We start from the raw sequence: 12,528 nt of genomic DNA, 5'->3' as shown, positions 1-12,528 counted from the left end.
ATCGGCTGCCTCCTGCACACTCCCTACTAGGGGTTGAGCCCGCAACCCAGGCACGTGCCCTTGACTGGAATCGAACCTGGGACCCTTCAGACTGTAGGCCGACGCTCTATCCACTGAGCCAAACCGGCTAGCGCCATTGATTTTTTTTTTTTTTTAAGAGAGCGGGAAAGACAGAGAGAAACATCGATGTGGGAGAAACACATCGATGTGTTGCCTCCTGCACGCGCTCCGACCAGGGCCCAGGCCGGGGAGGAGCCTGCAACCCAGGTACAAGCCCTTGACCGGATTCGAACCCGGGACCCTTGGTCCGCAGGCTGACGCTCTAACCACTGAGCAAAACCGGCTGGGGCGGCCTTGGTATTGGGAATGGGAGGGTGTGTCACTCCCTGGGGTCCACATGGCAGAATCCGTGGCAGCCCCAGCCTGGAGGCACCGTCACGGGCCTCTTAACATCTCTCCCCTCCCCAAACCCCACCCTTCCTCACCCACCCCCCCCCAGAGCCTCATTGTGGACGGAGAAGCTCCCCGTGAAAGAAGGTTAAAGTCCCCCCATTCAGGTGTCATCGCGTCGTCTGTATAATCTGGGAGCCGCATCATTTCGGAGCGGCCGACCCCTTTTCAGAGCCGGCCTAGTTGAGATGTTTCATCCCTGACAGCCAGGCACTTAGTCTCCGAGAGGGAAAAAAAAAAAAAAATCACCCCACTGCCCACCCCCCTTTCTCCGCTTTCCCCCGAACAATTAATGCCACGCTGGACGGACCCGACACCCCCTTTCCTTGTCGGGCTCCGTAAGCCCCGGTCCCCTCTTCGATGAATCCCAGACATTAATATTTTCTTTCACGCGACGGCCGCCATTCACCCGTGAAACAGTTTGGACATTATGTGGCTGTCAGGGTGCCTGGGGATTACCCAGTGTGCTTTGCCGGGGAGAAAGGGGTACCAGGGGGCCCGGGTTTGAGATGTTTATTTGGAGAGCGCGCTGACAAGCGTGAAGCCCTGATCCCACAGTGGCCATTTCATTTAATTAAAGGCCTCTTTTTATTATAGTTTCCCCCTCCACTTTATATATATATTTATATAGATAGATACCAGAATGATGGTTACAGTCTGGCTTGCAGGGGGTGGGGCGTGGGGGGGGAGGCACATCGCTCACTCGCTGGTGAGGATTCAGTGGCTGTGAATGCGCTCATGTTTACAATCCCGCCCAGAACTGCACTTAACTTGGCGTGTGTGCGTGTGTGCGTGTGTGCGTGTGTGTGTGTGTGTGTGTGTGTGTGTGTGTGTGTCCGTGTGTCCGAGTTTAAACTAAAGGCGGCTGACTGGGCTTCTGCCAGCCTCGTGTTGCCAAACTCACAGTGTGACACTTGACTGCGTCTACGTGGACCTGTGTCGTCTCATTTCTTTGTGTTAAAGTTAGTAGCCCGGCGAGATCAGAAGACGAACATCACAGTGATCCCCGTGCAGTAAGGCTTGGGGTGCGATGGGCACATAGCATCTTGCTTTCCAGGGACGTGGCTTTGGGTGAAAATAGTTGGGAAAGGCATTGCCTTTAGTTTCCACTAATTTTTAGTTCTGCAGCGAAATAGAAACGTGAAGAAAAAAAAAAAGGAGTTAAAAAAGTAACTGATTCCAGTAATTGATGATGGGTATAATGGTTTGGCCCGTGTTAATGACAGAGTAACTTCTTTAATTTTTGATCGAATATGCTTAGGCTATTGGGCTTGCTGTTAATATCAGGAATTCACTTCAGTACCCATGGGGGGGGGATACTGTGGTAAATCAGGGGTCTTTGTGTACTTACTCATAGTTCTGTGTCTCACAATTTTGTTTAAATAGATTTTTGTTGATTTCAGAGAGGAAGGGAGAGGAGAGAGAGAGAAACTTCAATGATGAGAGAGAATCATTGATCGGCTGCCTCCTGCACGCCCCCCACTGGGGATTGAGCCTGCAACCCAGGCATGTGCCCTTGACCGGAATCGAACCCAGGACCCTTCAGTCCTCAGGCCGATGCTCTATCCACTGAGCCAAACTGGTTAGGGCTGTGTTTCACGATTCATTATGATATTCTAACCCCAAATTCGAATTTTTTCCCCTTCCTTTGTAGCCATCCCAGCTGGCTTTTCGTTTATGCCCTCTTTAGTCATAATTCACCAGGTGTTAATGCACGTGTGTTCCTGTCTCTGTTACGTGTCCCAGGCATGATGGCATACTTGCATGCATGTAACCCACATGCACAACACATAACCCGTGCATCATGTTTGCAGGCATTCCGCTCCTCCCCCCCTCCCTTCTCCATTGATCTCAGAAGTGTGGAGGAGGGTCCGTCATCAGCCTTCTTTTCTGCTTTGGACACCGTGGCTGGAGGGACCTTATTCATTTCTCTTGGCGTCCGTTTCAAAGCTCCCCGGGAGGGGCCGGCAGGTCAGGGGTGCCACCCGGGCCAGCGGAGGGCCTGGCTGGTGTGGCGTTCAGCTGGCCGGGGCCGAACAATGCTCCCTGCTTCCCTGCAGGTGCGGGAGGCAGCCAAGAATGGCAACTTTGTCCACTTAATCTCTCCCTCCCCGTGCCCCCCTCCCCCTGTTCCAGGCTCGATCCCCTCGCCCCATCTTTTGAGCCAGGGGGTCCCAGAGATTGATTGATTTATTCTGATTACGTTCTGACATACAGGGTTCTGTCGAGTCCACCATCTGGCCAAATGTTTGAAAAAAACAACACAAAAACACACCAAAAAATGGTTTCTTTTCCCTTTTCACGCCTCCCTGCCATTCTTAAAGAGGGGTGGGCTTCTCCCCAGGACTCCCGAGGTCGCCAGTGGATTTTATTGCAGGAATTTTGGGGGGCAATATAGGGATGACATGCCCACAATGAAACAACGCAGACAGAGCTCAAGGAGCCCATTTATATTCCACCACGGGCGGCAGAGATGAACCCGTCATTTACCCCAAATTGTTCCGTATGTCCCTGCTCCCCACCTCCGGGGCCGGCAGGGTCTGCCCAGGGACAGATTCGTTCTGGGTGCGCGCGATGAAGCGCTTTGAGCCCGGGGAGGGTGGAAAGAAACTTGACTTAATGGAGAGATCCCAGGCGTTCACATACATTTGAGAGAAAAAATAAAAACCTGTCTCACTCGCTCTCTTCCTCTCTTAAAGGCACCAGCGATCCCTACGTGAAATTTAAGCTGAACGGGAAGACGCTGTACAAAAGTAAAGTCATATACAAGAACTTGAACCCGGTCTGGGATGAGATAGTCGTCTTGCCAATACAGAGCCTTGATCAGAAGCTCCGTGTGAAGGTAATCGGTCACAGCTGGCTTTCCAATCTGCCCTCCCAGGCAGATCTCTGCCCTCTTCCAAATGCACCTCCCCACATGAATTCTTTTATTGTTCGTAAGCGCTGGCTTAAAAATCCTAGCATGGGAAGGGTTGTCTAGAGGCTTTGCCGACAATGTACGTTTCTTTCAGACCCATGAGATACACAGACTGTACAGAAAATCCGCGTAGAAACCACATCTCCATTGATTGTACTGAAACTTACCGGATGTGGAAGAATTATGACCGGCAGTTCAGGAGCGACGCGTACTTAAAGCCTCTCTCATTAGGAATAACTTTATACTTAATAGAGCTTTAAGCTACTGGTTGTAAGCATTAATTGCTCTAACATCTGGGTGAAAACTGCATGAGTTGAGTGCAGGAGGAGATTGCTATAGAATATTTAGCAAATTTCTGTTTAATTGGCAGACCTGTTCACCATGGAAAATACTAAATTTTAATGAGAGCCCGTTTAAGACGACTGAGAGTAGTCCATTGTGCATAACGTCTGAATGCATATGAACACTGCCTTCGAAGTATATTCTGCTGCTGTTTTGGGCAGAATGGGCAAGTTAGAATCATTTTCTCCTCCCCATCGGCTTGGCTAAATTCCCCTTGAACTGTACTATGCAAATTGTTTTTTTTAGAGCTAGAAGACTGAATGTAAAGTTCTCAGCCTATTACATGTATGAATAATTTGACAGACGTGGTTTAGCTCATTCACGTGTGTTCCTGGCCCCCTTTTAAGGTATATGATCGAGATTTAACGACGTCTGATTTCATGGGCTCTGCGTTTATCATCCTCAGCGAACTTGAGCTTAACAGGTATTGTACTTTTTTCCTTCTAATAGTTATTAATGAATTTCAGAGGGCACTCAAGATCATGTTAACTGGCATTTGTTTAGATCAAATGACAAAAAAAGTCTGCATATATGAAAGAGGGCCGAACGTGTCCTAGGTGAATGATTTTTGCTCTTCAGCTCCCAAATGGACTTGTCAGATATTAAGCCCTTCATCATAGATGCTACAGTGTGCATTGAATTTTTCACTCTCACTTGTTAACATTCAGGTTTCTGTTCACCTACCTGACTTAAAGTTAAAACCAGTGTTTACATTTTATTGGGGGGAGAAGGGGAGAAGCAGTGAACCAGCTGTTGAATGAGGCAATGCCACACAATTTCTCTACCTTGAAGGTGATTGTTTTATTTTCTGAATTTGGTGCTTTTTTATCTTGTGTCTAACCCTTATTCAGAGGTAGGGGGCTTTGACCATGGGTTTCTGATGCATTATAAGATGACATAGGACTGCCAGTAAGTGCTAACATTATTTGTTGGTTTTATTGATTTTTTTTGTTTGTTTTTTGCTTGTAGAACAACTGAACATATTTTAAAATTGGAAGATCCAAACAGTTTAGAAGATGACATGGGCGTGATTGTGTTAAATCTGAACCTCGTAGTAAAACAGGGTGACTTTAAGAGACATGTGAGTATCCCCATTTTGTTCTTTTTGAAATCCTCCATTGCCTTCGCCCTTGGATTACTGGGCTACCAGGTGGATTGATCTTTTTTGTAATTGTTTTGAGGGGGAAACAAATAATTTAACAGAGACCTAAAGAACTTACTTGTGGTTCCTCTCTTTTGGATCTCGGAAAGAAAATCAATTAAGAATTCTCCCGCCCTAACCAGTTTTGCTCAGTGGATAGAGCGTCGGCCTGTGGACTGAAGGGTCCCGGGTTCGATTCCAGTCAAGGGCATGGACCTTGGTTGCGGGCACATCCCCAGTGGGGAGTGTGCAGGAGGTAGCTGATTGATGTTTCTCTCTCATTGATGTTTCTAATTCTCTATCCCTCTTCCTTCCTCTGTAAAAAAATCAATAAAATATATATTTTTTTAAAAAAGAATTCTCCCTATTTGGGCTAGGGATATAGATAGCGCTGCTAAGACTGAAATGTGTATGTTGCTCATGGTTTGCTTTTCGCAGATCATCTGAAACACATTTTTATTAAGTGTTCAGGTTTTTACTTACCATCTTCCTAGGTACTAGATAACTTGGGTATTGTTCAGTTACGAAAAGCGGTTTCTAGGATTTAATTGTTGCGTTGTACATTATTAAGGCGACCAAGTATATATTAGAAGCATTTCTGTTTCTTTCTCTTTTAGCCACCGAGTTTTCTATGGAGAGTCCTTTTGGGAAGATAGAGATTTTCATGTTCTGCGGTCCGTTATATAGACATTTCTAGTTAATGCACAGCCAGATTCCTGTAACATCAACAAAGCTTTGGGTTTTATGGTTGGGGTTCTGTTATTTTGAGCACTTAGGGGAATGCAAATAGTAATCTTATTTTCTATTCAGAGCATATAGCGAGACTCCAAGAATTAAAATAGGAACAAAAAGCATCTTTGGTTGTTACTCGTTCGGAAGGTATTTTTGAAGCCAGCCGAAATACCTACTCGAAAAGGACGAAGCTGTGTGAACACTGAGCGTGTTTCAAATGGGGCATGTGTATAAATTAGGCCTCCATTAATGCTTCTCGAATTGAGTCACTGGGGTCGGCGACAAGCATATTCTTCATTTTGACATCATCTGCGCTTGTCGTTGTAACTTATTTTCATGATGAAAATCATGACTGATTTACTGGTGACCTGAGAGAAACGGCTTCAGGAAGCAGGAAAACAGCCCCGGGACTTTTCAAACGCCAGAGGGTCAGCTAAATAGTTGCTATTTTTAATTCAAAAATCGTCCTCGGCTTCTCTGGATGATAACGGAGAAAAAACATCCTTTTTAAAAAAGTGTCAGCGTTCAAACTTGAGGCCTCTTTAAAGCTGACATTGGGATGTTGAAATGTCTTTAAGTTGCTGTTGAAAATGAAGCTATTCTTCTAGCTGACATAATGAAGAAGGAATTTTCTGTGGCTTCTCTGAGTCTTGACAGAATTGGCACTGGAGTGAGTGGCACTGGGACCAGTCACTTTAGCTGGATGCCAGGTTAAGATAACATGGAATGTAAGCCAGTATCATTTGCCACATGGGTGAGCAACTGCTAGCTGATATGTTCTAATAACTTCTTGCATGTGTAAGTGGGGTTTGTAAAGTTGGATCATTTCCCCATGAAAACACTTGCATGTTTAAGCGGCGTAATACCTGCGTATTTATTCCCCTTGTACATTTTTCTGTGACATATTAGATTATGCTTAGCAGTGATACTGACCCTTACAATATATTTAAATATTGCCGAAGTTTGGGGTTTGAAAGTAATGCTACCTTAGTTAAAAAATTTATGTCAAATGGCAGAGAAATTAATATTCAATACAGCTTGAGTTTTTTTTGTACAAAGCATCTCAAGGAATATCTTTTCAGAGTCCTAAAAGTAGCCACACTTGGCTCTCCTAATTTTAAAAAAATATATTTTTATTGATTTCAGAGAGGAAGGGAGAGGGAGGGAGAGAGAGAAACATCAATGATGAGAGAGAATCACTGATCGGCTGCCTCCTGCACACCCCACACTGGGGATCGAGCCTGCAACCCACGCATGTGCCCTGACCGGGAATCGAACTGCGACCTCCTGGTTCATAGGTCGATGCTCAACCACTGAGCCACACTGGCCAGGCCCCACCTGCTGTTTTTGAGAAATTTTCAGGCTGGATATGTGCTTTCTCACGTTCTTTTCTCATTGTCTTTTTTCTTTGCCTGTTTGGCAGAGGTCTAGTGTGCAGAATACTTATTTTATATGTGTTTTATGTGGGTATTATAATGCAGGGAAAATACCCTGCCTGCTCTCATTCGTTCCAATGGGTCGTCTTGTTTTTCTGTTTTTGTACTTGATCAAAGTGTACCCCTGCAAGGGACCTTTTGGATATAAAAGGAAATGTCTGAGGATTTTTTTATTTTTATTGAGTTTAAGTTAGTATTTAAGTCTTCTTATATTGGGTTTTTAAATGGGAATAATAACACGAAACTGGGAAGACGATGGTTTATTGAGAGGGAATATTTTGTTTATAAATTTCCATTTTACTTTCAAGTGTGAGGGAGAGATTTCAGTGTGAACTCTCAGTGTTGAACACATATTTCTTACCGTCATCATTGAGGCAACCTCTGTTGCTCTCGAACCAAGCTGACAAAAACCTTAACGTGTGCAGCATGTCTATGTATTGACCCTGAGGCATGCATTGCTGTGTATATGGGCCGTGTGCAGTGAGAAGGTAAGGCAGTGAATGGTCTGAAAGCTGACCGACCTGGAATCTCTTTTTCTTGGCACAAATAGGATTGGAGTTAGAATTCCAGTCTCTGGCACCCGACTCCCTGGGTTTGAATCCCGGCTCCCACGTTTTCTAGTTTTGAGAAGTTAAATGAGCTGGTCAAATTCACAGACTCACCCAACGCCTCTCAGCGACAATTTCCTCATGAGTGAAATGGGGATAAAAAAAAAGGTTATTTTACAGAATTACGAAGATTGAGATGATCAGTTACAGAGTTTGGCATGGGGTAGGCACTCTATATGGGAGCTTTCGTATTGTAGTAAGCAGACAGTAATATTCATTCTGCACTTATATCCATATCCATTTTGTATGTCTCTTATGATTATTATGGAGATCAAAAGAATCATACGTCAAAAGGCCCTAAATAGCCTTGTATACCTTTAAGGTGGTAATTAATTTTGGTGTGTGTTTTGGGTTGAAATACTTGTCAATGTGTTACTGGGATAATACCAAAAAGAACTGATTTTAGCACCCAGGTTGTAGTATCTACAACTCCGTGTCACGTGCTGAATGCTGAACTCACAGTTTCACCAGCAGAAGTGTTTTTAAATAAAGAATATTTTCAAGTCACTTCTGTATCCACGTCTCTAGAATTTAAGTGGATTTCCCCCAAAGACTTGTTTATTGTCTGGTTTCTGATTTACTGGGAAGATATATTAGTGGTGTGGACAGGTCATTTGCCTAAAAGTATTTTTTCCTTAAGCAATCATAATCAATGTGGGCTGCTCCATTAGATTCATAATTGAGTTGTAATCTCCCAAATTTACCCGAGTTTGAACATCCAGTTAGGTGGCTAACCAGCCACAGTAGTGGGCCGTGATGGAGGGAATGAGAGGATTTTGCTAGGAGAGAATTTTAATTGTCTGCACAATTCAGCAGCCTTAGTTTTTAGCATGACCAACGAGGACTCCAAAGAGAGAGCCGTGGAGAAATTCTTACTGTTCAGAAATTTTCTCTTCTCTCCCTCAGAGCTGTCTTAGCCTATTTTTCTTCCTTGTGTAGGAATGACTCAGATTTTTTTTTTTCCTTTTTTTGGAAAATTGAGACTTAATCCGTGCAGGTCAATGGAATTATTTTTCTGGTATCTAAAACTCTGGAAACCTAAACATGAACTCACATTGTCCATGGATTTCTTTAAATATTTTCGTACTATCACCGGAGTATCTCAAGTGGGGGAACTCTGCCTTTTAGAGGGGAACCTGTACTGTTTTAAGGCTTTTCAAAACATAAGCGTAAATGGACTCCTACGGATTGAGCAGTATTCTGTGACCTTTGCTTCCCTTGTTGAAAGCAGTGTGAGGAGATGGTGTAAGAACCACCGATACGTGATTCTTCTCCGTTTCTAACGGTTTCCTTGCTCACATGTGTTTTCTCTGTAACCTCAGAGAAGGGTGGGATGTCCGTCATTCACATGTCAGCTTTACCATCTGACTCGTAGAATGATATCTTTGTGTGGCTCATTAATGATTCTGTGTCTCTCTTTCGTTTTGCCGTTCTTCACCATTCCATGGACATGATCCTCAGCGTTGGTCGAATCGGAAGCGGTTAAGCGCAGGCAAGGTAAATACCATTGTTTTATTAATGCATTATTTACATCATTGGGTTAGAAGTTCGTCTTCATTACAAATACAAACGCACACGTGATTCATGCCAACGACCCCTCACACGGACCGGGTTCTATTCCTCTCACTGCTGTTCGCAGGAGGGACACAACCTTCCTTTTGAAACTTCACTTCGTAAGGGCTCAGCCAGATGTTGGAACTCACTGCCCCTTGCTTTGGTGGTGACATTTTATATGTCCTGGCCACGTTGGAACGTTCCACTTCATTAAGTTCAGATTATTTGGGGTGTCCTGCAGCGAGATGGAATGTTTTAGGAAGTTACTGACCATTAGGTAGAGATTAGCTTTGGTGTTATAGGGACAAAGGAAATATAAATTAAAAGGGTTTTGCGTGTTTTATAACTTCAGGGAAAAAAACAAACACCACTTACTGTTTTTTTGGTGAGATTTTTTTAGGTATTTCTTAATACCAGTACTGGTGGTATTTTTACATGGTTAGTTTATACTTAAGCAGTTATATCCATGGCTGTCCAATTTGTAAAAAAGGGTGGGTACCCGGGTAGAAATGCATTATGTGTTATCAGGTTATTAAATTAGCACCTTGCAACGTAAGGGACTGAATGCCTAAGTGAGTGTAAAACGAAACCAACAAAACATTTTTAAAAATTATAACTTCGTTTAGCAGCTGGGCTGCTTTGTTAAAGAGAAATACCCAACATAGGGATGGCGGTGGTTTATGTGTGCGTGGCGGGCGCGGGGAGGGGGGGGGGCTGTGTCAATTACTTACATGCATTTATTTACACAAACATCTGCACAAATCATATGCCAGCTCTGATTTCTGACCTCACTGTGTCTCAGCTGCTTCCTTCTCTGTAAAATAAGGAGAATGAGACAAAGACTTTGTGAATTTATGAGAGAGAGAGAGAGAGCGTGAAAGAGAGAAAGAAAAGAGAGAGATTGAGAGATTTGTAACCTGACTAGTCATTTAGGAAGACAGGCAAACTTTAGAAACGTTGCCTTTTAAAATTCAAAACAGCCCTAGCAGGTGTGGCTCGGTGGGTAGAGCATCGGCCTGCAGACGGAAGGGTCCCGGGTTCGATTCCGGTCAAGGGCACATGCCTGGCTTGCGGGCTCACTCCCAGGTACGGGGTGTGCTGGAGGCAGCCGATCCATGATTCTCTCTCATCCTTGATGTCTCCATCTCTCTCTCTCCCTTCCTCTCTGAAATCAATACAAATATATTTTTAAAAAAATCAATAAAATAAAATAAAATTCAAAGGCATCCCAAGTTCCGACGCTTTCTGAAGCATATATGCTTTGCATGTCGAACCCTTTAAAAAAGAACTATGCTAAGGTGCTTGGGTCCCCTGCCAGTTCACTTGGTGTCCAAGACCCTGGCTCTCTTTTCCAAACGAAGAGCCAATAAATAACGTGGAACCGGCTCAGAAATCCCCCCACACTCTGCCTTATCCCTTTATAGTCACTAGAGGGTAGAAGAACTTCATTTGTGGCCGCCGAAGGGAGCCCGGCTCTGAGGCTCCCACATTAAGAGTTTCTGTAACCATCGCAGGCAGTAAAGTTTCCCGGCATGCCTCGGGCGAAGCCTGACAAAGCAGTATTTTCTCCGTTTATTGATTCTGCTGCCGCACTAAAACACTGGGCCTGGACATCAATAACCATCTTTAGTTAGGGAGCCGCGGCCTGTGGAAGGCACCGACAGTTGGTGGGAGAACATAAAAGCTGGGAAGAACAATTGTGAGCTTGGGGAATATTGTAGCTGGGGAGGACCGGAGGAGAGGTTATGGAAGAATGTCCCCAGGAATGAAGGAGGAGAGAAAAAATGTTGACGGCCCGGATAAAGATATCAAAAATATGGGAGGAACAGAGGGGCCGGGAGAGCAGTATTTATTTCTCTGCTCCAGAGTTGTATCTTCCCGCTGAGCTGTTGTCTGTGTTTTTTTTTGTGTTGGTTTTTTTTTTCTTCCTCCCTTCCATGGTAGTTTCTAGAATTTGGACTTCAGTGCACGGGGCTCAGGGACGTCGTAAATGTCCAAAGCGTGTGTTTCATAAAACCTCAGAGGCTCAGAGCTCATTGCAAGCTGCTTATGATCTTTAGTTGAGAGATGCAATTGATACAGAATCAACTGGTCGGTTGATTCTTTGCGACTTAGCGTGTGCAGTTTGGAGAGGCAAATGGGACGGGCTTCTCATTTGGCTCCTGAAAATGAGCCACTGGGAAAATCTAGAGGTGCTGTGATTATTCCTCTGTAAGAGTTGTTGAAATACCCTGATTAGCCCTGGCCGGTTTGGCTCAGTGGATAGGGCATCGGCCTGCAGACTGAAGGGTCCCAGGTTCCGTTCCACTCAAGGGCACGTGCCTCAGTTGCAGGCTCGACCCCCAGCCGGTGCACGAGGCGACCAATCGATGTTTCTCTCTCTTTTGTCTCTCCCCTCCCTTCCACTCTTCCTAAAAATCAATGGAAAAAATATCCTCAGGTGAGGATGGAAAAGAACAAAAAGGTACCCTGATTAACCTTTCTTTGTATTTTTAAACTACAGGGGTTGGCAAAAGTAGGGTTAAAGCTGTGAGTGTACGAAACACAGAATTGATCCTTGTATTATTACTTACTCATTATTGTATTATTTATTTGTATTACAACTGTAAAGCTATTCTTGCCCACCCCTGTATAAGCTTATTTTTGAAGATTTCCATAATCTATTTAAAAATTAGGTAGTAGGAGTGTGACATAAAGAAGATTATTACTTAGCTCTGAGTATCTAAAAAAGGTACTACTTCTAAGTAATGGGTTACTTAGAAAATGTCATTGACTTTTTCACTTCCAACATATTCTTAGGATAACTTTTTTTTTTTCATGTAATTGCTTCTTAAATCCATACATTTATAAGTGTGCATCCTCCAATGGAAACCCAGAGTATAGCAGTCTTTTTTATATATATCTATATATATATTTTATTGATTTTTTTACAGAGAGGAAGGGAGAGGGAGAGAGAGTTAGAAACATCGACGAGAGAGAAACATCAATCAGCTGCCTCCTGCACACTCCCCACTGGATATGTGCCCGCAACCTAGGTACATGCCCTTGACCGGAATCGAACTTGGGACCCTTGAGTCTGCAGGCCGATGCTCTATCCACTGAGCCAAACCAGTCAGGGCAAGAGTAGCAGTCTTTTTAGAGTCTTTTCTAAAGCGTTTCCTGCCTACACTGACCTTGACTTTAATATACTAAATATAGAGATTGTCTTCAAATATAGGGTCAGGTGTCCCCCAAAGCCTTCGTTTATCTTGTGATGAGCATGTTAAGACGATCAGCGAGGATTTGATGCAAGAGGGCCTGAACCGGGTGCCCAGCTCCTTTTGAATATTTTCTACATATAATCTTCGC

At 44.1% G+C, this 12,528-nt stretch overlaps 1 protein-coding gene across 1 annotated transcript in view; it reads left to right on the top strand.

Annotated features, from left to right (window-relative positions):
- The window catches only part of MCTP2 (multiple C2 and transmembrane domain containing 2), a 143,952-nt gene that overhangs the window by 43,073 nt on the left and 88,351 nt on the right, over nt 1-12,528 (top strand). The window contains exons 5-8 of the mRNA XM_079763895.1: nt 3,150-3,292; nt 4,057-4,133; nt 4,679-4,790; nt 9,088-9,123. Coding sequence (XP_079620021.1) covers nt 3,150-3,292; nt 4,057-4,133; nt 4,679-4,790; nt 9,088-9,123 — 368 coding nt within the window. The remainder of the gene's footprint in view (nt 1-3,149; nt 3,293-4,056; nt 4,134-4,678; nt 4,791-9,087; nt 9,124-12,528) is intronic.

This window comes from Cnephaeus nilssonii (genome assembly GCF_951640355.1).
Source record: "Cnephaeus nilssonii genome assembly, chromosome: 24".
In the NCBI taxonomy this organism is placed as follows: Eukaryota; Metazoa; Chordata; class Mammalia; order Chiroptera; family Vespertilionidae; genus Cnephaeus; species Cnephaeus nilssonii.
The sequence above is the reverse complement of the archived record's forward strand: the minus strand, read 5'-3'. Positions and strand labels throughout refer to the sequence as shown.